This window comes from Eucyclogobius newberryi, unplaced genomic scaffold (assembly GCF_026437365.1).
Source record: "Eucyclogobius newberryi isolate DKJ021-1_F unplaced genomic scaffold, fEucNew1.0.hap1 SCAF_21, whole genome shotgun sequence".
NCBI lineage: Eukaryota > Metazoa > Chordata > Actinopteri > Gobiiformes > Gobiidae > Eucyclogobius > Eucyclogobius newberryi.
Window position 1 is genome coordinate 4,156,741 of NW_027315846.1, and position 24,531 is coordinate 4,181,271.

Here is a 24,531-nt window from a genome sequence, read left to right on the forward strand (position 1 = left end):
TTGCGGCGTGGCCCGATCATTGCCGCTTGCGGCTATTATTATTATTATTATTATTATTATTATTATTATTATTATTATTATTATTATTATTATTATTATTATTATTATTATTATTATTATTATTATTATTATTATTATTATTATTATTATTATTATTATTATTATTAACAACACATATATACATAAACACATATATGAAGTAAAGTAGATCAGATTTGGTCCTGGTTTAGATCTGGTTTAGTATTTGTATTTACATAATTTAGCTCTGGTTTAGTCCATGTTAGTCCTGGTTTAGTCCTCGGTTTAGTCCTGGTCCATGCTTTATTCTTGGTTTAGTCCTGGTTTAGTCATGGTTTAGTCCTGACGTACAGTTGAGGGAAGGTTTTATTCAGTTTAATCTTGGTATTTACATAATTTAGTCCTGCTTCGGTCCTGGTGCATCAGACTTTGTGGTTTAAGGATTAAGGAGATCTGTTTCATTCCTAGGTTTTGTCCCCAAATTAGGTTTAGTCTCGGTTCATACTTTAGTCCTGGTTTAGTTCCCGGTTTAGTTCCCGAAAGTCCTGGTTAAGTCCTGGTTTAGTCCTGGTTTAGTCCTGGTTTAGTCCTGGTTTATATTTTAGTCTCGGTTTAGTCTTGGTTCTGTCCTGGTTCACGCTTTAGTCTTGGTTTAGACACGTTTTAGTCCTGGTCTGGTTAAATCAGGCCCTCAATCGGTCCAGGTTTAGTCTCGTTTATGCCCTGGTTTAGTCATCGCAAACACCTTGACCTGGTTTAGTGCCGCCTCAGCCTGGGACACGACGCCTTTGAGAGAAGGTCACGTTCTCCAACAAACCGCCCGCTCAGAAGAACCGCCCGCTCAGAAGAACCGCCCGCTCAGAAGAACCGCCCGCTCAGACAAACCGCCCGCTCAGAAGAACACTTTGAAGGTCAGTAAGTACATCTGGAGTTTCAACGACCCTGTAAGGTGATCGTGCTGCTCCAGGGCCAGACACATCGTTTACACAGTATTCTGAGCCATACACAGAGGAGCTCTCGTCCAATCAGCTGCAGACCTCCACCGGACACGCCCCCGCCGCGCTCCGAGGTCAGCGCTTTCATTAGTCACTTTATAATTCCAGGATTAAGCGTAAACTTGCCGTAAGTCTATGTTTCAAGGCTATCTCGGACCTCAGAGAAAGGTTTTTTTTTGGCTTTTGTTGCCGTTAGCGCCGCGCGGACGTTAGCGACATTAGCGCAACGGTGCATTTCTAACTGCAGAGGCTCAACGGCAGCGCAATGGCAGCGTCACAGACAGCAGGGGGCAGTAGAGAGCAGCTAAAGTGCAGCCACGTTGGATCAACTCTGAGCTCTGAAATGTCCGAGTTTTAAGGTGGAGAGTGTGCTTTTCGTCTCCGTGGAGATGTTATTGCACGGTTTTCCTGGCGTGTTCCACCACAATATGACATTAAACTTATCTCGTCAACACATTTACCCGTGTTTGTATCGATCAAACGCACCAAAACACCGCAGTGCAACTTTAAAACCCCGAGACATTTCCTTTTGTCGTTTTTGTCGACACAGCCCACAGTGAAGATTCGGCTGATGGCAGTAGCAATAAGTGTGTCACGTCAATATTCTCTTTGACGACTTGTAAAACGTTTTAAACCTTTAAGTAGTGCACAGAATCCAGCAAAATATGAATATTGGGTCTGTTGTTATGATTAAAAATGCCACCAAAAAAATCGACCGTATTTTCTGGAGTATAAGTCGCACCAGCCAAAAAATGCATAATAGAGAAGAAAAAACATAAGTGGCACTGGAGTATGAAATGCGGTTACAAGTGTGAAAATAACAAATAATATCACATATAAGTCGCTCTGGAGTATAAGTATAAATATAAGTATAAGTCGCACCTCGGCGAAAACTGTGAAAAACTTATAGTCCGGAAAATGCGGTAATAAAAGTATGACGATATTTCTGTCCTTTTATGTTTTATTATACAAACATTTCAAATTTGTCTGATGATTAAACCTCAATTAAAACGTTTAAAGACACGTGACATAACATCGTCAGGACACATTAAACTCCTCCCCTTTTCTCGAGACCGGGCGGAGTCGGCGCTAAGTCCCGGTCGGCGTTTAGAGGACGAGCTCGGGCAGATTTACGGGCGGGGCATCTTTCGCGGAGGATCAATGCTCGGCCGTAATCCTGATCCGAGCTGCGGCCAACGTTCCCATGTTTAATTAATGTGACCCTGAAGCCACGACCTTTGACCCCCGCGGTCTATGGCAACGAGGCCAAGAGCTTCTGATGCGAGACGCCGCGTCGGGACGTAAGAGCGAGCGATAACCGACTTTAGACATGCTTTTGTGCGTTTAGAGCGGTCGGCATTCAGTGGATTAATCGGCCGATGTCGACATTGAAAGTCTTAGTATCAATATCGGCAAATATCGGTTATCGGCCACAACAGTGAGTCCCAAACTCACAACAGCAGTAAGAATATTTGTTCAGTGATAAAGAAGCAGATTAAGCAACGTTCACAGGAATTAAACTGATGAAAAATGTCCCAGAGCGCCACCTTCAGGAAAGACCCCAAGGAGAAGCCCTACTCCAGACTGAACCAGGTCTGAACCAGGACTTAACAAGGACTGAACCAGGACTGAACCAGGACTGAACCAGGACTGAACCAGGACTGAACCAGGACTGAACCAGGACTAAACCAGGACTAAACCAGGACTAAACCAGGACTAAACCAGGACTAAACCAGGACTAAACCAGGACTGAACCAGGACTAAACCAGGACTAAACCAGGACTAAACAAGGACTGAACCAGGACTAAACCAGGACTAAACAAGGACTGAACCAGGACTAAACCAGGACTAAACCAGGACTGAACCAGGACTAAACCAGGACTAAACCAGGACTAAACCAGGTCTGAACCAGGACTGAACCAGGACTGAACCAGGACTGAACCAGGACTGAACCAGGACTAAACCAGGACTAAACAAGGACTAAACAAGGACTGAACCAGGACTGAACCAGGTCTGAACCAGGACTAAACCAGGACTAAACCAGGACTAAACAAGGACTAAACAAGGACTGAACCAGGACTGAACCAGGTCTGAACCAGGACTAAACCAGGACTAAACCAGGTCTGAACCAGGTCTGAACCAGGTCTAAACCAGGACTGAACCAGGACTGAACCAGGACTGAACCAGGACTAAACCAGGACCAAACCAGGACCAAACCAGGACGAAACCAGGACTAAACCAGGTCTGAACCAGGACCAAACCAGGACGAAACCAGGACTAAACCAGGACTAAACCATGACCAAACCAGGACTAAACCAGGACTAAACCAGGACCAAACCAGGACTAAACCATGTGTCGAACCCTCCCAAGTTACAAAGTTATTTTTTTATAACTTTATTTACACTGTCGAGATCTCTTCACCTCAGAATCTTAAATACTGCTGAAGCACAAAGACTTTTTGGCTGAGCTTTGAGTCCTTTAGAACAACTTTGGGGTCTTCTTTGGGGACGCTGCAGGCTGTGTTTTTGTGCTCCTGAGCACTTGAGACCCACCAACAAACTCCATCTTTCCCAGAGCGTGTCACTTATCACTTTTACTGCTGCAGATAAAATGAAGCCAGAATTTCTTCCACAACATTGAAGTTTATAATTGCACATTTTGAGAGTCACATGTTGTTTTTTAGGGGTTTTGTGTCATGAAACATGTCCTTTTTAGCCTTTTTCAGGTCTGTTTCCCGATAATAGACCCAGTAATGACTGAAACACAACCTCGACAGTGAATCGACCTTTAAAAGCCGTCACTAACATCAAAACACGCGATTAAAACGAGGTGCGTCGCATTAGCATTCGTTCAGCAGCCGCTACAGTCGTTTGTTTGCTTTGATTTGCTCGTTTCCTCGCCTCTGAAACGCCGACTTTAAACCTCTTTGTGGTTAAACGGGCGGAGCAGGTGGAGCGGGCGGGGCGGCGGAGCAGGTGGAACGGGCGGAGCAGGTGGAGCGCGCGGTGTGGGCGGAGCAGGTGGAGCGGGCGGGGCGGCTGAGCAGGTGGAGCGGGCGGAGCAGGTGGAGCAGGCTGTGTGGGCGGAGCAGGTGGAGCGGGCGGGGCGGCTGAGCAGGTTTAAAACGAACAGGACACAAAAAACAACAATGGAGGCCGTGGCGGACGCACTGGGCCTCCACCTGCTCCGTGTTTGTTCGCCGTCAACAACAAACACAATTAACACTGAACACTCTTCATAAGTGCTCTGCAGGTCGCCATGGAAACAAACTCTTAATTTAATATACGTCGCATTGGATAAAGCTTTTTTTTTTAAACAGTTGCGTCATGTGTAGTTTTATTATCGTTCTGGATGACATCAGGGTTTATTAAGAGTTTATGTGAAAGGAGTGAATTTATGGAACGATCTGGACAAAGAAGTCAAAGAATCAAGAACAATAAATATAGTATAGTATAAATATTTATATAAGTATGAAAAAGAAAATGAGGTTGTGGCGAGAAAATGCTGTAAATTTGTTCGCAGCGTCATTTTGTCTTATGTATTGCAAATGTTAAGTACAATTTGCTCCTTTTCATTCAACTGTTTGTCACTGATAATGTATTTATTGTTTTGTATTGTACAATTGTATTTTAAGTTATGAAAAATAAAATGAATAAATACAAATAAATTAATAAATACTAATAAATAAATACTAATAAATAAGATATGTAAATAAATACAAATAAAAAACAAAAACAAATATGTAAATAAATAAATACAAATAAATTAATACAAATACATTAATAAATACAAATAAATAACAAATACGTATGTCAATAAATACAAATAAGTGTCAATAAATAAAACAAATACAAATAAATAACAAAAAACAAATATGTAAATAAATAAATACATGTTATGGAATTTGCGACAATCTCTCAGAAATCGATCATTCAGAATAATTAAAGTGACGTTAAAGTGACAGAAACGTAACATTTAGGTGCATTTTCTGGACTCTACTGACTTCTAAAACCTCCAAACGATCATTCTAAGTCACGTGACGCGACGACCATCGACACACTTCATAATCTTGACATTTCATGCGCAGGTCTGAAGGATGTGGGTTTAAAACGAGTTTCAACCAACAAAACAGAACACTTTAGAGCTCAAATAACCGTCTCAACAACGGAGCAGCAAAACGAGCCCGGTCTGAACGGAACGCGCGCGCGATCACCGGAGCCAAAGTCATGTTATTCACCGCGACGGGGACTGTACTGCGCATGCCCAGAGCCTGCAGCATCACGCACTGCAGCGGCGCAGAAACACCAGACCCTGTAATAAATCCTAAAGAAATGCGACAAACAGAGAGAGAAATACGGGTTTTAACGGAGCGACGCGCCACGTGACCCGGCGCGCGCCCCAGTGTCCCGTTTCCAAAATGAGATAGTTCTGCATTTTTAAACAGGTGTAAAACATCCCGACTGCGGTGCGGGATGGAGACGCGCGTGTGACATCCATTTAAGGGGAAAGGCGTGAAAATAAAAAAAGCGGTTTGAGACGCGCCGGATGCGTAAAAAAGACAAAACGTGTGCGTAAAAAAACGTCCCAAGAAATGAGTGAAACTTCCGCAAAAGGCGATGTTTTTATGTGTTTTATGTTGAAATTGGTGGAGTTACAATGCCAACGTGTTGCCAACTTGTCAAAAAGATTAAATGCAAATAGTTTGAGCAAAGGACCGGGACACAAACGGACTAAATCAGGTCTAAATAAGGTCGAAACCGGTGTTCACACTTGTCCTGGTTTGAGTCCTGGTTTGTGCAGGTTTTAGACTTGGTTTGGTTCTTTTCTAGACCTGGTTTAGCCCTGTTCTTGTCCGGGATCAGTTCCGAATTTAGTCCTGGTTTAATCCCGGTTTTGGACGCGGTCCGTGTGCAGAAGTAAACGCGTCCTAATCCGAGCCAAACCCGGGACCAAACCGGGCTCGGGGAGACTGACCCGGGACGAAGCACAGTCTTCTCTCACGTCCGTAAATCTTTACCTCCAGCGGCGCGCGGGTCCAGCGGTGTCCTGACAGCAGCGCGGCCGGGCTCCGGGCGCATCACCTCCGCGTGACTCTGCGGCTCGTCTCGCTGTGGGTCCGCGGGAGATGGTGGACAGAGGCGGTGCTGGAGGAGGTGCTGGAGGAGGTGCAGGAGGTGATGGAGGTGATGGAGGTGATGGAGGTGCAGGGGGTGATGTGTCCGCAGTGGAGCCGCAGTCAGAGCGGCAGCGGCGGCGGAGAACAGCGGCCAAACCCGGCACATGCTCAGGAGGAGACTCTGTTTAACCATTTATGACCCGGGACAGCGCGAGGCAGAGTCATAGTCCTGGCCATAGTCCTGTTCAGGGGCAGAGTCATAGTCCTGGCCATAGTCCTGTTCAGGGGCAGAGTCATAGTCCTGGCCATAGTCCTGTTCAGGGGCAGAGTCATAGTCCTGGCCATAGTCCTGTTTAGGGTCAGAGTCATAGTCCTGGCAATAGTCCTGTTCAGGGGCAGAGTCATAGTCCTGGCCATAGTCCTGTTCAGGGGCAGAGTCATAGTCCTGGCCATAGTCCTGTTTAGGGTCAGAGTCATAGTCCTGGCCATAGTCCTGTTTAGGGTCAGAGTCATAGTCCTGGCAATAGTCCTGTTCAGGGGCAGAGTCATAGTCCTGGCCATAGTCCTGTTTAGGGGCAGAGTCATAGTCCTGGCCATAGTCCTGTTTAGGGTCAGAGTCATAGTCCTGGCCATAGTCCTGTTCAGGGGCAGAGTCATAGTCCTGGCCATAGTCCTGTTTAGGGTCAGAGTCATAGTCCTGGCCATAGTCCTGTTTAGGGTCAGAGTCATAGTCCTGGCAATAGTCCTGTTCAGGGTCAGAGTCATAGTCCTGGCCATAGTCCTGTTCAGGGGCAGAGTCATAGTCCTGGCCATAGTCCTGTTCAGGGGCAGAGTCATAGTCCTGGCCATAGTCCTGTTTAGGGTCAGAGTCATAGTCCTGGCCATAGTCCTGTTTAGGGTCAGAGTCATAGTCCTGGCAATAGTCCTGTTCAGGGGCAGAGTCATAGTCCTGGCCATAGTCCTGTTTAGGGGCAGAGTCATAGTCCTGGCCATAGTCCTGTTTAGGGTCAGAGTCATAGTCCTGGCCATAGTCCTGTTCAGGGGCAGAGTCATAGTCCTGGCCATAGTCCTGTTCAGGGGCAGAGTCATAGTCCTGGCCATAGTCCTGTTTAGGGTCAGAGTCATAGTCCTGGCCATAGTCCTGTTCAGGGGCAGAGTCATAGTCCTGGCCATAGTCCTGTTTAGGGGCAGAGTCATAGTCCTGGCCATAGTCCTGTTTAGGGTCAGAGTCATAGTCCTGGCCATAGTCCTGTTCAGGGGCAGAGTCATAGTCCTGGCCATAGTCCTGTTTAGGGTCAGAGTCATAGTCCTGGCCATAGTCCTGTTTAGGGTCAGAGTCATAGTCCTGGCCATAGTCCTGTTTAGGGTCAGAGTCATAGTCCTGGCCATAGTCCTGTTCAGGGTCAGAGTCATAGTCCTGGCAATAGTCCTGTTCAGGGGCAGAGTCATAGTCCTGGCCATAGTCCTGTTCAGGGTCAGAGTCCTGGTCAGGGTCATAGTGCTGTTCAGGGTCCATAGTCCCAGTCCGGGGTCAGAGTCCCGGTCCATAGTCCCGGTCCCTGGCCCCGGTCCCTATGGTCCTGGCCCCGGTCCCTATGGTCCTGGCCCCGGTCCCTATGGTCCTGGCCCCGGTCCCTATGGTCCTGGCCCCGGTCCCTATGGTCCTAGCCCCGGTCCCTATGGTCCTGGCCATAGCCCCGGTCCTGGCCATAGCCCCGGTCCTGGCCATAGCCCCGGTCCTGGCCATAGCCCCGGTCCTGGTCATAGCCCCGGTCCTGGTCATAGCCCCGGTCCTGGTCATAGCCCCGGTCCTGGTCATAGCCCCGGTCCTGGTCATAGCCCCGGTCCTGGTCATAGCCCCGGTCCATAGTCCTGGTCCTAGTTCTAAACTAAAGTAGTAAAACACATACTAAATTAAGCCATTTCTACATTTACTCATTTTAAGTTGAATAATTTATATTTGAAGCTCATCTAATTTTAGTTTTCATTTTAAATCAGTCAGATTTTTATTGTACTTTGGACTTTTTAAATAACCAAATAAAAGCTGAAATATCTGAAGAAAGTGTATTATTTTTGAAAATCTGAATTTAACATTTTGATTATAACGCAGCCGTCTGTTATAAAAATATATTTTCTTATGCATTTTAAAAGTCTGTATGGGCCAAATAATGATTGCAATTATTAATATACACGACAATTATTATTTTTATAGTCGACTAGTCACAATGTTATACAGAAAGTGTCTCAGACTAATAGTTTTGTACTTATATTTCAACCGTTTTTAGTTGTTACAATTGTTGGACAAATAAAGGTTCTTGCGTTATTAAATATTCTTGTTCTTTTAACATTCAATATTTAGATGTAAAAAGCTGACAAAGCGCATTTAAAATGGGTCAGTATTTAATTTTTTTATACATTTTTAGTGTCAAAACTACAAAGGAAACAAATGATTAAATATTCTCTTTTCATTTAATTTTGTATTTAAAGATTAAGTAAAAATTATGTTTGTCATAAAAGTAAAACAGTAAATATCCCAACAATCCCACAGAAATAAAGTAAACTACTGGACAACTTAAGTTCTAGCTCGACACTCAAAATAAATAAAAATGTAAATGCGTCACCTTTTTCCATGTGATTTTATTTTAATCTAAAGCAAATCCATGTAGAATTGAAGCCGTCGTCTTTAAACACGACACAATAATTCACCAGGAAATGTGACTTTTTATTCATTTCTTGAGTATAAAAAGGTAAGAATGTGCTCACTAAAAGATTAAAAGTAGAGAAAAAATGCCTTTTTCCTTTGGCCAAGTTTCAGTTATCAATAATTTACTTAAATTTAATTTTAAAAAGAGAATTAAACTTGGAGATAAACAGACTACAGTCAACATTTAGGACCGTTCATGCTCAAAAGGACAGAAAATACCACTTTAGCGCCGTGTAATTGCTCGGACATATCACGGATTTTTATAACATGTCACACTAGACCTCTTCAAATGAGACCTTTTTCATCAAATTGATATTATTCCCATTCTCCAAGGTCTAAATTAACTAAATATAACAGTTATTTTGAGAAAACATGGACAGAATATCCCACATTTTGCAGTGTTCAAGGTCCAAGGTCAAAGTAACTGGTATAATTAGTTAATTTAGACCTTGGAGAATGGGAATAATATCAGTTTCCATAAGTTTGATGAAAAAAAGTCTCATTTAAAGAGGTCCAATGCCACATGCAGACTCAAATATTCAATCATCCATTCATGTGTTGCCAGAGATTTCCCGTAAAATAAGTCAGCGACAAGTTACTGCCTAATTTCACCTGCAGCCGTTGAAGTAATAAGTTAATCATTGAATCTGGGCTCACCTCGTCCCAGAGTCGTTTCGCCGTGTCGTCGTTGTCGAGGTCGTGAAAAGCTGACGATTCATTTTCGAGAACGCTTTGTCCAGAGAGTCAAAAGCACAAGACGCAGCGGTGCATTTCTGAGCTCAACGACTGAAAATCTGGTACACGGTCGAACTGGAAACGCCGAGCGACGTTTACTCCAAATTTAAGCGTCCAGGATAACTTAAATATAATAAACATACAATATTAGATCATGTTTATATGTGTAGATTAATCTGTCCGTTTACCGACATCATAAACGACCGGGAAATCCTTAATGTACAGCATTTAATATCGTCTTAATAGATTTATGAACGCATTAAAGTGACATTTGGTCCTTTTTTTCTAATTAAGACTTCATTTGGTGGTGTAGAACCTGTGGTAAATATTTATCTTTATTTTATAGTTTTACTTCCGTTAAGTTGCAGTTTGTGAAGACATTTTGACAAAATTTTAAAATGACAGGAAGTAGAGCTGAATCCCGCTGTGATGTCATCAACGTGCGACGTGTCGGTGAAAACACAGACAGTTTACATTTAACCGACACTTTTCTGACAGTTTAAATCATCGTTTGACAAAATAAAGGTGTTTTATGGTGTTATTGTGTGTCAGATCATAACTTGTCATTCATGTGGATTTTGGCTCTTGTTTACAGTCTGGTTGCTATGGTAACAGCTGTGGAATCGCCTCTACCTGTGTCATATTTGCTGCTCATGTCCAACCAGGAAGTACAATTATAAACTTTACAAAAACTGGTCAAACTGAGGACAAACGTAGAGTAAAATCTGAAAATATATATAATAAAGTTTTAGAATGACGTGTGTATTCTAAGTTGTATAGATTAAGTAAAGTTTGTTTGAATAAACCGAACGGTAAAAGGTACTTTAAATTTAAAGTTCCTATGACAGGTTTGAACTAAAATGCAGTTACAATACATATATTTTAAATCTTTCAACAATTATACATATTTTTATCCCAAAAATATAGTTTACAATTTTACTTCCTGGTTGTAATTGATGACATCACACTAGGAAATTACCAGCAACCACTGGGCCTCATCCAATGTCATAATTTTTGTATTAGACAAATAAACATATGACAGCACCTTTATTTTGTTGAATTATGTTTGGAGTCATGACCTTTGGATGGAGTGTCCCTGATGTGATGTCACTTCCTGTCCCTTTTCAACAGATTTACACAAATCCCTGCTTGATTGGTGTAAAACCAATCATTTATATTTACAACAAGTATAAACACACCAAATAAAGTCAAAATTAAAAAGTCATGAAAACTTGTCATGGGCCCTTTAAGTTTTCTTTGTGGAAAACACATGGACTTTGCGTTTCTGCTTCTGAAACGGTCACAGTCGTTACATTGTCGTTCTTCTGACGTAAACGCAACCTTGCTCGACAGTGCGGACCTCTCCGTGCGGCGTTTGCACGTTCTCCTCGTTCTCGCGGTGGCCCAGGACTCGACAAAGTGCTAATTGTCTGAAGTGTAATAAAATTGTGTGTGTGTGTGTGTGGTTTGGAACTTCAGATATTTGAGGCGAGTTATCAAACAGGAAGTGTAAAACTATATCTGCACTGCTGACATCCAAGGTAAGAAGAAGAAAAGATCTCGGGTATAAAAACACGTTCCTCCTAAACTCGGGCCACGTCTTTGTCTGAGTTTGTGTCCGTTTTGTGTGTATTGTTTTCTGCGCGTCCAACAAAAATCTCCTCCGGGACTAAATAAAATCATCTCGAATCCTTAGGGCGGGGCCGTTTACGGAACAAATATCCAACATTATGATCCACAAACGTTGAAGCTTATTGTCATTTGTTAGACATTAAGCAGTGAGAATACCGTATTTTCCGGACTATAAGTAACACCTTTTTTCCTAGTTTTGGCCGGGGTGAGACTCATACTTATACTCCGGAGCGACTTATGTGATATTTGTTATTTTCACACTTGCAACCACATTTCATACTCCAGTGCGACTTATATGTTTTTTTTCTTCTCTATTATGCTCTTTTTGGCTGGTGCGACTTATAGTCCGGAAAATACGGTAATATGACGAGTTTGTGGCGTTCACAGTAAATCGCTTCAGCCGACGACGATCAATGCCGTTTGGAGATCTAAAGGACTAAAACAAAATAAAAAAAAAAAAATTGGGGATAAACAAATTTAGTCGTCGAATAATCTTTGTGCCTGGCCTTTCGCTGCTGAGAGAAGAGGTTTTGTGACTCTGGCAAAACAGGAAATGCACCCAAACGACACAGGAAATGTGTGAAAGTGGCGTTTGATGAAAATCCTGAACGCGTCGTCCTCAAATGGCGTTATTTTAGCTTAACCGGGGAAAAACTTAATAAAACGTCTCTTTTTCTGACCTTTCGCCAACTAAACAACGCATAATTTCATCTAAAACGACAATAAAACTGGATTCATTGTAGAAAAAAAGGTGCAGCTTAACAGACGGAAAAGATGTCGAGCTTCGTGCCAGTTTTCGTTTCGTGCGAACAGGCCCGGCAACGACAGAGTTACGACCCACAAAACGAGGTCAACAATTTCAGCCGTCTCCACTTTTAGAGATTCCAGCGCGCGAGACAAAAAAAAGACGCCAAAAAAGAACCAATTTTTTTTTTCATTTTTCTTTTTTTAATTGCATTATTGAAGCATAGATGCATTACTTGTGAAAAAGGTAGAAAAACAGCAATTCCTTCTTGAATAAGTTAAACCGTTCGGGCCAAAGATCGACTCCAACTGAACCGTCCAACGCAATATTTGGAGTTTTTTCATTTGTTTTCAATTTTTTCCGTTTTTTTTTCTTGGTTTTTTTAAATCTGTCAAACAAACCAAAAAACGGAGGACTTAACTCATGTCAGAAATAAACTGGTCTTCTCCTGTTTTTTCAAAGTTAAAATAAACGATAATAAAACACAGAATTAGATGCGAGTGGCTATTTTTTATCGTTTTTTTGTCGTCGTTGTCTTTTTAACAGTCCGTCCCGCCCTAAATGTGTTTTTTTTAAGCAAGCATTTCGTGAAACTTCCGCAGCTCCACCGGTTCGACAATACGCAAAGTTATAGTAGAAAATTATGATAACATTAATTACAGCGACGGTAATAATGGTAAGATTAGTCCTGTACACAAGGGGGCGCTGTCGGGACCACAGATTTACAAAAGGAGCGCTGGTACTCTCTCGGACACGGAGCGAGGGGCCGCGAGAGGGTTTTCTACTGTGATCGGCACCGGGCCCCCGGCCGTGGTCCTCGCACGACTCCCGTTTCTGAAAGAGAAAAAACGCAAAGAAAACGTCAAAAGTAATACACATTTTCTTCATCTTCATTTGGTCATGTTTATACTGTAACTTTTATATGAATCTGTTACTGTAAATATAAAAAATAATGTTTTTATATATCAGTTTATTTGAACTGGGAAAATTCACAATAAAGCAGAACTAAGTAACTTTGGCAATAGAGCGCCCCCTGCAGGTCCCTTGTGAAAATCAATACAGTGAACCCTCGTTTATCGCGGGGGTTACGTTCCAAAACGAACCCGCAATAGGCAAAATCTGCGAAGTAGAAACCTTTATTTTTTTTACAAGTTATTATACAATGAAATACTCCATAAAACATTGAAGCTCACACGCGCCGCTCTCAACGGCCTCGCAAACTTCAATTTGGCAAGCGGTTTTACGTACGTGTACATATTAATCCATAACGTTATTGACACACGTAGAGAAGACACGGAGAGACTGTTTAGCCAATCAGAATGCAGAACAAAATGCATGATGCAAATCCGTGAAGCAGCGAGACCGTGAAAAGTGAACCGCGTTATAGCGAGGGATCACTGTTGTCACAAAAAATATGCATATTCTTATTTATTTTTACCCCTTTTTTTCCTTTTCTTTCTCATAAAACAGTATACTCACATTCAAAAACATACGTCTGGAGCGTACTTTTGGCGGCAGGAAAAAGGCCAAAACTAAAAAAATATGACAAACTGCACCGACGATTAATGACTGGACCGACGTTATAATGAACATACGGGAAAAGAAATAAATGTAACAGACTTTGGACCAGGTGGGACCTTTATGTTTTTAAATGTGTTATTTAAAAGGTCCCAGATCATTAAAAAAAAAACTTTTCAGAGCTTTAACCTGTTACCACCCACCTGTCCGCCGGCGAACATTTTCTATATCTCAAATATTCTCTTACATCATCACTTTTATTTCCGTGGTCAATACCAGCAAGCCATACATCATTTTAAAGCTTATTTTCTCAACAAAACGAATATGTCATTGATTTACATTGAATAATATGCCCCAAGAAGCAATTGCCAATAGTTTGTGAGAAAGTCTCAACTTTTACAAACGCATGTCCTACCTGTTTGCCGTTTATGACGGACGAAACGGCTTTAATTCTGTACATCCTTGTACTCAGTCTGTCCGTAAGGAATCATTGAAAAACAATATCCACTTGTATTTTTCCTGAAGTTATCCGATTTCGAGATATTGTCAAGTAAACAAACTTTTCTTCGTTTCTCGCCGGACGAGAATGCGCTTGTCCGGCGCATTTCTCCGTCCATAACAAATTACCTATTTGACTTACACGATAGTGTTTGACATCGATCTCTTCCTTAGACTGTTACTTACAGAATGAGACCATCCACGAATTTTTCTGTCACCGGGTTTGTTTGCTACAGCCTCCGGAGGGAAAAATTCGGCGCTTCCGAAGCGCGCGTCCATCTTTGTTTTTAGCCCTTAGCTCCTGCTAACAGGCACGCAGGAGACTTTGAGTGACATATTATTCTAGCCAATGAGGAGACCTTTTTCCTGATAGGCGGGACAAAGGCCTTATTGACACATAATCTTCTGTATTCTCGTGCGTAAGGCTCCGGGAAGGCTGTAAAGAGCCAGATTTCTCGGCAGGATTTTGCGCATAACGTTTTCTGAGTTTATTAGCCTTTTGGACGTGCATTTTGTTAGATATATGTATTATTATACCAATACAAAAATTAAATAATATTATATTTTTTTTTTAACCTCTATATGGGAAATTCATGGGTGAACTCATATTTACACATTTTCACATATTTTTTTTTTAGCGGTTATAATTGCTATTAGTGGCCTACAAAACATCAAAATGTATGTTTTATGATCATAGAGGAGCTAAAATTGTAATAAAACAGTTTGGCACAGTTGGCACATATTTGGATCACTTGTTCCGAATATACTTTTTGATACAAAAAGGTCAACAGCACCAAAATGCCTGTTCCTAGAGATCTGAAACTTTTGTTGTCAACAAGATAAACATCATGTACAGTGAACAGCATATGCACACAATGAAGTATGTCATGCTCAGGACCATTACAAATTGACAATATTCAGGCGAGACTAAAAAAGGATGTTTTGTTTATGTTTGGGCCTCTGTAGTGTAAGTTCATGTGCACATCTGCAGAAACTAGAAGGCCTAAGCTTTCTAATGATGCATCACACTTGCATGTGGAACATAAGATCCTCTTTTAATAAGCAATGCCATTTGGGTATGTCCAACCATTGTGCACAGGGCGAAAATAGGTGGGTGGTAACAGGTTAACCATCTTACAGTGCTATTGGTGTCTCATATGTGCCCAAAGAGGTATTTTGATTGATTCCTGCAGTTTTTAGCGAGAGAACAGTCTATATCCTTCTCCTCGGATGAGCAGATGGACGGGGCCAACCCACAGGGACGTGTCATCCCTGTAAAGTGGCACACTACCCTGTCAGCCCCTCCTCCAGGAATCACTCTGTGCCATCATCATCATCATCATCATCATCATCATCATCATCATCATCATCATCATCATCATCATCATCATCATCATCATCATCATCATCATCATCATCATCATCATCATCATGTGGTTGAAAAAACCCCAAAACAACAAGTGACGATCAGCAATGACCGAATCTCAGTAGATAACCGTGACCGTGTCGGGGGGAGAACGTGACCGTGTCGGGGGGAGAACGTGACCGTGTCGGGGGGAGAACGTGACCGTGTCGGGGGGAGGACGTGACCGTGTCGGGGGAGGACGTGACCGTGTCGGGGGGAGGACGTGACCGTGTCGGGGGGAGGACGTGACCATGTCGGGGGGAGGACGTGACCATGTCGGGGGGAGGACGTGACCGTGTCGGGGGGAGGACGTGACCGTGTCGGGGGGAGGACGTGAGCGTGTCGGGGGGAGGACGTGACCATGTTGGGGGGAGGACGTGACCGTGTCGGGGGGCGTGACAGTCGTACCGTTGCAGTGCAGAGTTGGGAGTCCCCAGTTCAGTCCAGCTCGTGAACCTCGTCCTGAATCGAGCGTTTGGCCACGATGTCCCACTGAGGAGTCAAAACTTTGGATTTACCTGAACAAAAAACAACACAAAACATAAATGTGTGTCTGAGGCTCAAGCAGCAGAAAAGACTGTTCCTCTGCCGCCCTCTAGTGGCACAAGGGAACAACGCAGGAAACAAAAGCCACTTGAATCATATGAACGCATTTCAGATTCTTGTATAAAAAATATATGTTATTTTATTTTCATTTCCCGTATAATTTGTTTTGCTTTTGTTTTTTTACCCCCTCTTCTGGTGTAATAAGTGTTGTTGAGTTTGTGTATGTCTTATGTTCTGATGAAAAATAAAATTGTAAAAAAAAAAATTAAAAATGTGATTATTATTTAAAACGTAAACTATATATTTATGTTGTTATGTAGTGTTTAGCTTTTATTATTTTTGTGTCTGCATCATTTGTACTTTTTGTGTGTTAATGTGGTTTTATTACTGAAAAAAGTTAGTTATTGCATTTTATTTACAAATTAAAAGAACTAAAAAGAAGCACTTAACAAATTGGAGCGTATATGAAAGCACATCAATTAAGCCGTAATAAATCAATTTAAAGTGCACATCTGATGCACTTTCATGTTTTTAATTGGCTTTTAAACATTCCTTTGGCTGCGTTTGGATCAGTTTTTCATGTTTTCTGACCAAAAATGATCTCAACACGTCAAAAACGACACATCTGAATGAATAAATAAATTAATAAATTACTAATAACTGCACAGAAGTCTGGATTTTTACTCAACAATCTTGGACTATTCAAACGATGCTTTCTGAGGCTCAGCGAAGACGACCTCGTAAACCAGGTATACGTGTGTGATTAAAGGACAACAATAGAACGTGTGTCCTTTAAGAGTGCGTTTCCAGCTCCATCGAGACGCTCCGGCCTCAGACGACCCCCTCCTCACTTCCTGATCGATGTTACCATGACGACGCGGGGTCCAATCACAGCCCCCGCGCGTCTCTCTTCGCTCCGGGCTCGTCTCCCCCTTTTACCCGTGTGTGTGTGTGTGTGTCACCGGGGACGACCAGAACTGGGGCGTAACCCAAAACCCGGCGCCGCTCCACACTCCGAAACTACTGGCTTTTACTGTCCTACTTCAAAGCGTAGAAAACGAGAGGCCAAAAGTGGCTCTAAAGACTCACTGTGGAACATGTGAGGCCCGGTACCTGCTCGTCTCCATGGAGATGACTCTTCTATGACTGGAACGTTCCGCAGTGTGACGATAAGCATTTCTGTTTTAGTCATTGAATGCAGTCTAAACGAGAGAGGGCTCGTCTCTCCACAGATCTGACCTTACACATCTGCTCGTTTCCATGGAGATAAATGTTTAATGCCATACCTACTGTAACATGTTTGTTTGGGTTTTATCTCTAAACTGAACCAGACTCTAAACTAGACTGAACCAGACTCTAAACTAGACTGAACCAGACTCTAAACTGAACAGAACCAGACTCTAAACAGAACTAAACCAGACAAACCAGACTCTAAACTGAACTAAACCAGACTCTAAACTGAACTAAACCAGACTCTAAACTGAACTAAACCAGACTCTAAACTGAACTAAACCAGACAAACCAGACTCTAAACTGAACTAAACCAGACAAACCAGACTCTAAACTGAACTAAACCAGACTCTAAACTGAACTGAACCAGACTCTAAACATTGTGTTGTTATTGACATCGAGGCGTCAAAATTGTCACAGAGCGTGAAACCGTTTACCCTGTGTCGGTCGTGTGGGTCGAGCCCGAGCGGCGGCGTGCGGGACTCACCGTCGAGTCCGTTGTGCTGTTCGTAGGAGCGCTTGCCGAGGATTGTGGGAGAGCCGTGGTTCAGGATGGGCGGGGCCTTGATGGGGGTGAGGCTCCCTGTGGAGATGCAGCCCGAGCGCGGCGGCTCCCGGACCGGACGAGGATGTGCTTCTGCCGAGAAACCAGAGTGTGAACACTCGAGGGGATTCAGGCCGCTGGCCCGGGCCCAGAACCAGCCACTTAAACTAGACTCTAACTATAAGTCTACTAGAACAGATGCAGATCATCGTTGTTGACCGCAATGCGGAGCTAAAACTGTATATTTATATCTGTATTTATTCATCTTACTTCTAATTATTATTCATCTTGTTTTTTTTACATTACCTATGAGAGCATTATTGAACTATAACAGACACAGATCATCATTGTTATCCACAATATTGATCTAAAACAATATTTAATCTGAGCAGCACAGTTTACAACATCCACCATAAAAAGTACAAAATCCTCTCTATCCACAACCAGGGTATTCTCATTAATTCTGGAACCTGCACACTTGGGACCTCCACTCTTGAAACCTTCACAATTTGAGTTTATGTTTATTTCATATTTTTATTCTACTTAGTCTCTCTCTATTTTTTATATTTATTTATTTATTATGTAATTATTTATCCGTCCCGTTTATTGCATCACCTTTAAGAGCTTTTATGTAGAAATTCTCCTAATATAAGGGAGAGGTTCTTTTCTGAAGCGCTTCAAAATGTGCTACTCAAATACACTTTTCATACAAATAAAGTTTAATAATATTATTCAGCTGTACATAGTCTGTGTGTGCGTGTTTTTATTTGAAACTAGCCATAGCCGTAATCTGGCATTAATACTTTTGTTTGAATGCTCATCGTTTCCCCGCAGAAACAGGTCCATAGACTTCCTGTTCTAAACTGCAGAACTGATAAGCTCCGCCTCTTCATAGTGCTAAGCCCCGCCTCTTCATAGTGATAAGCTCCGCCTCTTCATAGTGATAAGCTCCGCCTCTTCATAGTGACGGAAGGTCATTTCCGTGTTTTTATTTTGGAAAAGTGGCTATGTGACACCGTGTTAGCTATTTATTATTATTTACTATAATTTAAAAACACCGTATTAGGCATTATTTATTGAACGACATGTCAATAATAATTAGTTGCCCAGAGAAAACACAAACACATTTGCTCTTGGCACAAAGTGTAAACAAAGCCGTACCTAAGTATCGGACCACCGACTCGAGGGGTTTGCGCTCCACGGGTTTCAACGAGGGCTTTTTGAGCTTCTCGGGCAGCCGTAGTGCACCTGTGAAGAGGAAGCTGCCGTGAGCCCGACCGACCGCACACACACACAATAATAATATTCACACACAATAATAATAATACACACACACACACACACACACAATAATAATAATACACACACACAATAATAATACACACACACAATAATAATAATACACAAACAATAATACACACACACAATAATAATAATAATAATAATAATAATAATAATAATAATAATAATAATAATACACATAATAATAAACACACACACACACACACACAGTTTGCCACGCCCTCACTCACACTCGGCCTTGATGGCGGCCGAGTTGACTGGGAAGTAGGGGTGGCGCGCGAGGAGGCGTGGCCTGATGAGGTCCTGGCACATCCTGCGGGCGACGCGGGTCACGCTCGTGGTCTGGAGGTAAAACGCTTGTCGGGTTTTCACCGCGAACTTGGGACTGCCACTGTGTCGCAGCGGGAGGCCGTGGGGGCTCTGGGGGGAGAGAAATACAAAATAAATATCAAATAAATAAAATATAAATTAAAGTTTTAGAAGCAAAATTAAGTGCTTTTATTTCCATCGTTGATACAAATTCCTTTTTCATCTGGCTGTTTTTGTCACATTTACTTTATTTTGATGGTTCAGTTTGATAAAGCCGGTCACAAACTTGAGAAACGGTAACGCATCTGACGAGATTTCACACAGTCGCAGTAATAATCGTGAATAATCGTCAAAGCGTGATGTTTTTCCACACAATAATACACAATGATTTAGTGTTTTAACAAACACTAAATTCAATCCCCATTTGAGAGAAAAACAGACCAATCGATGACAACAGCATGTTCTTCGTTATAGAGCCTTTAAACTTAATTTTAATATACCTAATTGCCTAATGGAGACAAAAGAAGTGGAACATAATGTGATTAAATGGAGAAACTGGGATTAATCTTGTATTTTTCCTGCAGGACGACGGTCTAAGGACAGAGGGCGCTCTGGGATATTTATCCATTTGCTTAAATGTTGGTTAAAGCAGAATTAAGTAACATTTTCACCTTATTGCACACCTTTGTGAGTCCCTGTGACAGCTAAACACGTCGTTTTCTGTGCGTTTGAAGGGTCCGTCGTCGCCCCCTGCTGTCTCGGGGCGGAAAACCAGCCATGTGACAAAACGACTCTCCTGAGAAACCCTCGCTCTTTTTTTATATTTGGCGACGTGAAATGTATTTGTATGTGATTATTAATACAATTACGTTTAATTTGTCTTTTCAGTTGTGAAGATGTTGTTTTCTCTATATTTCACTTTTGCCCAACTTTCAGGTCAAATAATCGATACCCTGGGCCTGTTTTTAGTCGACTACAGCCGTAACCTGCACATTTGTGTCTCTTTCCGCCCCTCGAGAGCCGTTCGTACCGTGCTGGAGCGGTTGGGCCCGGGCCGCTCGCCGTCCAGCCTCGTGGGCATCTTCAGGCCGCCGTACTTTTTCCAGTACGTCCAGCAGGAGGCGCACAGGCGACACTGCATGTTCGGGGGGCCCCACGAGTACCACTGGAACGAGCCGCTCGCTGTAACCAACACACACTCGTATTAGACGAGACCGAACGTCACGGACATGGGCGTTTCCCTAGTGTAATAATAATAATAACACATAAGAACTTGCAAAACGCATTTTTGGACACTAAAAAAAACTTGATTGAAAAAGAATGATATAAAACATTTCCTTGATTTTTATTTTTTTATATATATGCTACAACAATGAATTAACTAATCGTGATTACAAAGTCATCATTATCTGGACAATACCAACTCTAAAACCCACAAAAAAATGAATGTTATAATAAAAACGGTGACTTATTATAATAATGTTTTTTTTTAATCTGTCAAAAAATAATAATAATCACATTACACATAAAGTCCAGAAAAACTGACATTACAGCAAGTACAAACTCCTGAGTAAAGACAAACGCGTCAAATATAGAAAATAATTACAATATTAATTTGGAATCTTGAGAAAAAAGTTCAATATTCTTGGAAGATTTTATCCTAAATAATAATAATAATACATTTGAAAATACTCTATCTAGAAGCTTGAAGCCACCTTTATTTGGTTAAAAGAGTATGTAAAAGTCTCGATGTACAATAGAAACGCTGCTAAAACAATGGTAAGTTACAGGTCTATTGTGTATAAAGTGTACTCACTGTAGCAGCTCTCACAGGCCCGGCCCAGAGCTGGAGTCTGAGGCGCTGTGGCCCCAGCTACGGCCCCGGCTCCGACCCCGGCTCCGAGCCCAGCTCCGAGCCCAGCTCCGAGCCCAGCTCCGGCCACGGCCCCAGCCCCGGCTCCAGCCCCAGATCCAGCCATGGCCCCGACTCCAGCCACAGCTCCAGCCCCGACTCCGGCCACGGTTCCAGGTCCGACCCCAGCTCCAGTCCCGACCCCGACTCCGGCCATAGCCCCAGCTCCAGCCCCGACCCCAGCTCCGGCCCCAGCTCCGGCGCCGACCCCAGCCCCGTTCACCAGGGGCTTCACACTGTTACTCAGCTGGTTTGGGTTGGGCTTGTTACTAAACGAGAAACGACAGATGTTACATTAAACATGCCGGGTGCACTTTTGTTCACGTTGATAGAAAAGCTAAACACGTAGCAGGGACTCACTAGTTTGGGATGTAGACCTGCTTCAACTTGCTCTCCGCTTCTGCTGCCTTTAACCGTTTCTGAAAAAAAATGCAGTAAACGTGGATGATTATTACATCAGAGGCACATTAAAGGACACATATTCTGCATTATTTGTGTTTTAATTGGCCTTTAAACACGCTCTTGACGCTTTGCTTTGGCGTCTTGTGTTTTAGAACGTAAAATAATGCATCTACCAAAAAACGCACAAGACTTTCTATCAGTCAGACATGCACTCGTCAGGATTTGACCGAGAAACTAGCTTGCCTCGGCATGCGAACATAAGCACGCTGTCGAAATGAATGTGATTCGAGGCAGAAATGCTCAGAACGAGTCCGACAAAGATTTATGGAATTTAAAACAGAAGATGTCAGAGATCAGCCTTAGACGTCACAAATCTGGAGAATTTGAAACTGGGTGTTTACTGAGGCCTTTGAGGGAGACGACCTCACAAACAGGATTAAAGTAAACAGACGAGAATGAAGCTAACGGCTACGTCATGTATGTTTTTGAAGATGGAACATGGTTAAAGCTAAGAAACGAGCTACAGAACAAGAAAAGTAAATGTTTAAGAGTGAAAAACATTGTGTTGAAAATATGCGTTCACTATGTTCAATCAGCTTTAGTCGATTTGTGTTGTTAGAACTCATTGTTGTTATTTTTATTGGCATTTTAAGTAGCAGTAGTGAACAGCCAAGAGAAACCGTTTATTTACCAAATTTAAAGCTTTAAATCAAGACAATTGTTTTAATGATTCAGTATTTACATAGTTTCAGAAACATATTTTAAATAAAGTTACAGGTCGTAACTTGCCGAGGACTAACCACCTTTAAAACATTTAATATAATTGTTGTTTTTTCTAGTCTATACGTGTAAAAGAAAGTGAAATTAACCTCAAAAGGTGCTGTACATTTGACTAATATTATACTGTATTTTCCAGACTATAAGTTGCAACTTTTTTCATAGTTTTGGCCAGGGTGCGACTTATACTTATATTTATACTTATACTCAGGAGCGACGTATGTGATATAAGTTGTCATTTTCACACATTTCATACTCCAGTGCGACTTATATGTTTTTTTCTTCTCTATTATGCATTTTTTGGCTGGTGCAACTTATACTCCGGTGCGACTTATAGTCCAGAAAATACGGTAATGTTTTTTACCTGTTGTACATATCTGTCTGTCGTCTTCCACATGTAATAATACTCAATAATACTGGTGAGAGACTTCCACGGGAGCTGAGGGGGGAAAAAAAAGAGTAAAAACACTTCAGACTCAACAATAGCGTCAATGAACATTTTATTTCCACTTTGTACTTCTTTGTTGTGGCGAAACACGTCCGTTTGGCGCACGATGGCGGTGACCGGCGCCGCACTAAACGTTTTAAAAGGGGAAAAACGAGCCTCAAACTCCACCCGAAAGTGGGAACGTGAGCGAGCCGTCCACCAGGGGGCAGAGTGGCGCTCAGTGCGGGATTAGAAATGAAGTATTTTAGTTTGGGAATGCTGAAAAACGGCTGCAACTTTTGATTTTTTCACATTTATTTTTACTTAAATAGATGGAAGAAGATTCAGTCCTGCATTTTATAAAGGTAATCAATTATGTATTTTTATTTAAATTAGGATAAGCGGCAAATATGAGTAGAATTGTTGTAATAAAATGTAGGGACGCAAAAATAATGCTTAATTTTTTAAACAAACATTAATTCCGAATTATTTTCAAATAAAATACCAATAAGTGTAGGTATAATGGCACTTAGGTAATGGTAAATAATAAACTATGACGTATTACAACGATTATAAGTTATTACCGTATTTTCCGGACTATAAGTCTATACGTTTTTTCATGGGTTTGGCCGGGGTGAAACTTATGTGATATTATTTGTTATTTTCACACTTGCAACCGCATTTCATACTCCAGTGCAACTTGTATATGTTTTTTCTTCTCTATTATGCATTTTTTTGGTGTGACTTATACTCCGCTGCGACTTATAGTCCGGAAAATACAGTAACCTTGCCTTATTTGTACATACGAGTGAACTGCTGTGGGAAATAACCGATTTCCCATTTACCCTGAACGCGACATAAGAATGTAACGTGTAAAATAAGCGTAAAGAGAATACTGATCCAGGATTTATTATGGTTTATCATTTATTTTGCATCTCATGAGGATACTGCGAGTCATAGATACTCGTGTTGACGTCTACATTACCCGTGTATTATTCTCGTCGAGTTAAGTACCTTGGTTACCTGGAAAGCTGTTGCTATTTTAAACCAGAGCGAGCGCACGATGCTGATGAATCACCGTCTGAACGTTTACCTCTGGAGTACGGCTTCATGACCAGCGTCTTAAAGCACCAGGTTTGACTCATTTACGAGAGCGGCCTTTAGTCGTTCAGTCGGTTCGTCCGACAGTGAAGTCTTAGTCGACCAAAGGCTTTATTTGTGGAGTATGTATTTCATTCTAATTAGAAGGTTTTAAGAACAATAGAAAGGAGTAAACATGGAGAGTTTTGGACTGACTGGAGAGTTTATTTGTATTTATTTATACAGAAGATGCTGTTCACTAGTGATTCAAGATTTATTTTATTCTTTTATTTTATTATCTATTTTTAGTTTAGTATTTATTTTATTTGAATGTATCATTTTATATGATAATTAATATTTGTTTTTCTGTATTATTAATGTTATTATTTATTGTACTATTTATTTTATTATATTATTTATTTTATTTAAATGTAATGTATAATTTATTTTAATGTATTGTTTATTTTAATCTAATTTTAATGCATTATTCATATTTTATTTTATTATTTATTTTTATTTTATTATTTATTTCATTTGGATGTATTATTTATTTTATTATTATTATATTTTTAACTGTATTATTAATGTTATTGTATGATTTATTTTATTCAAATTTAATGTATCATTTATTTAACT

The 24,531-nt window shown here is 41.5% G+C and overlaps 1 protein-coding gene across 1 annotated transcript in view; it reads right to left on the reverse strand.

Annotated features, from left to right (window-relative positions):
- Positions 1-12,476: 12,476 nt before the first annotated feature.
- mta1 (metastasis associated 1) overlaps positions 12,477-24,531 on the reverse strand; it is a 64,506-nt gene continuing 52,451 nt past the window's right edge. Inside the window, exons 10-18 of the mRNA XM_072458325.1 lie at positions 22,753-22,827; positions 21,570-21,628; positions 21,114-21,478; positions 20,328-20,479; positions 19,219-19,408; positions 18,848-18,934; positions 17,630-17,779; positions 15,775-15,884; positions 12,477-12,779 (exon numbers count right to left, since the gene is read on the reverse strand). Coding sequence (XP_072314426.1) covers positions 15,805-15,884; positions 17,630-17,779; positions 18,848-18,934; positions 19,219-19,408; positions 20,328-20,479; positions 21,114-21,478; positions 21,570-21,628; positions 22,753-22,827 — 1,158 coding nt within the window. The 3' untranslated portion in view covers positions 12,477-12,779; positions 15,775-15,804. The remainder of the gene's footprint in view (positions 12,780-15,774; positions 15,885-17,629; positions 17,780-18,847; positions 18,935-19,218; positions 19,409-20,327; positions 20,480-21,113; positions 21,479-21,569; positions 21,629-22,752; positions 22,828-24,531) is intronic.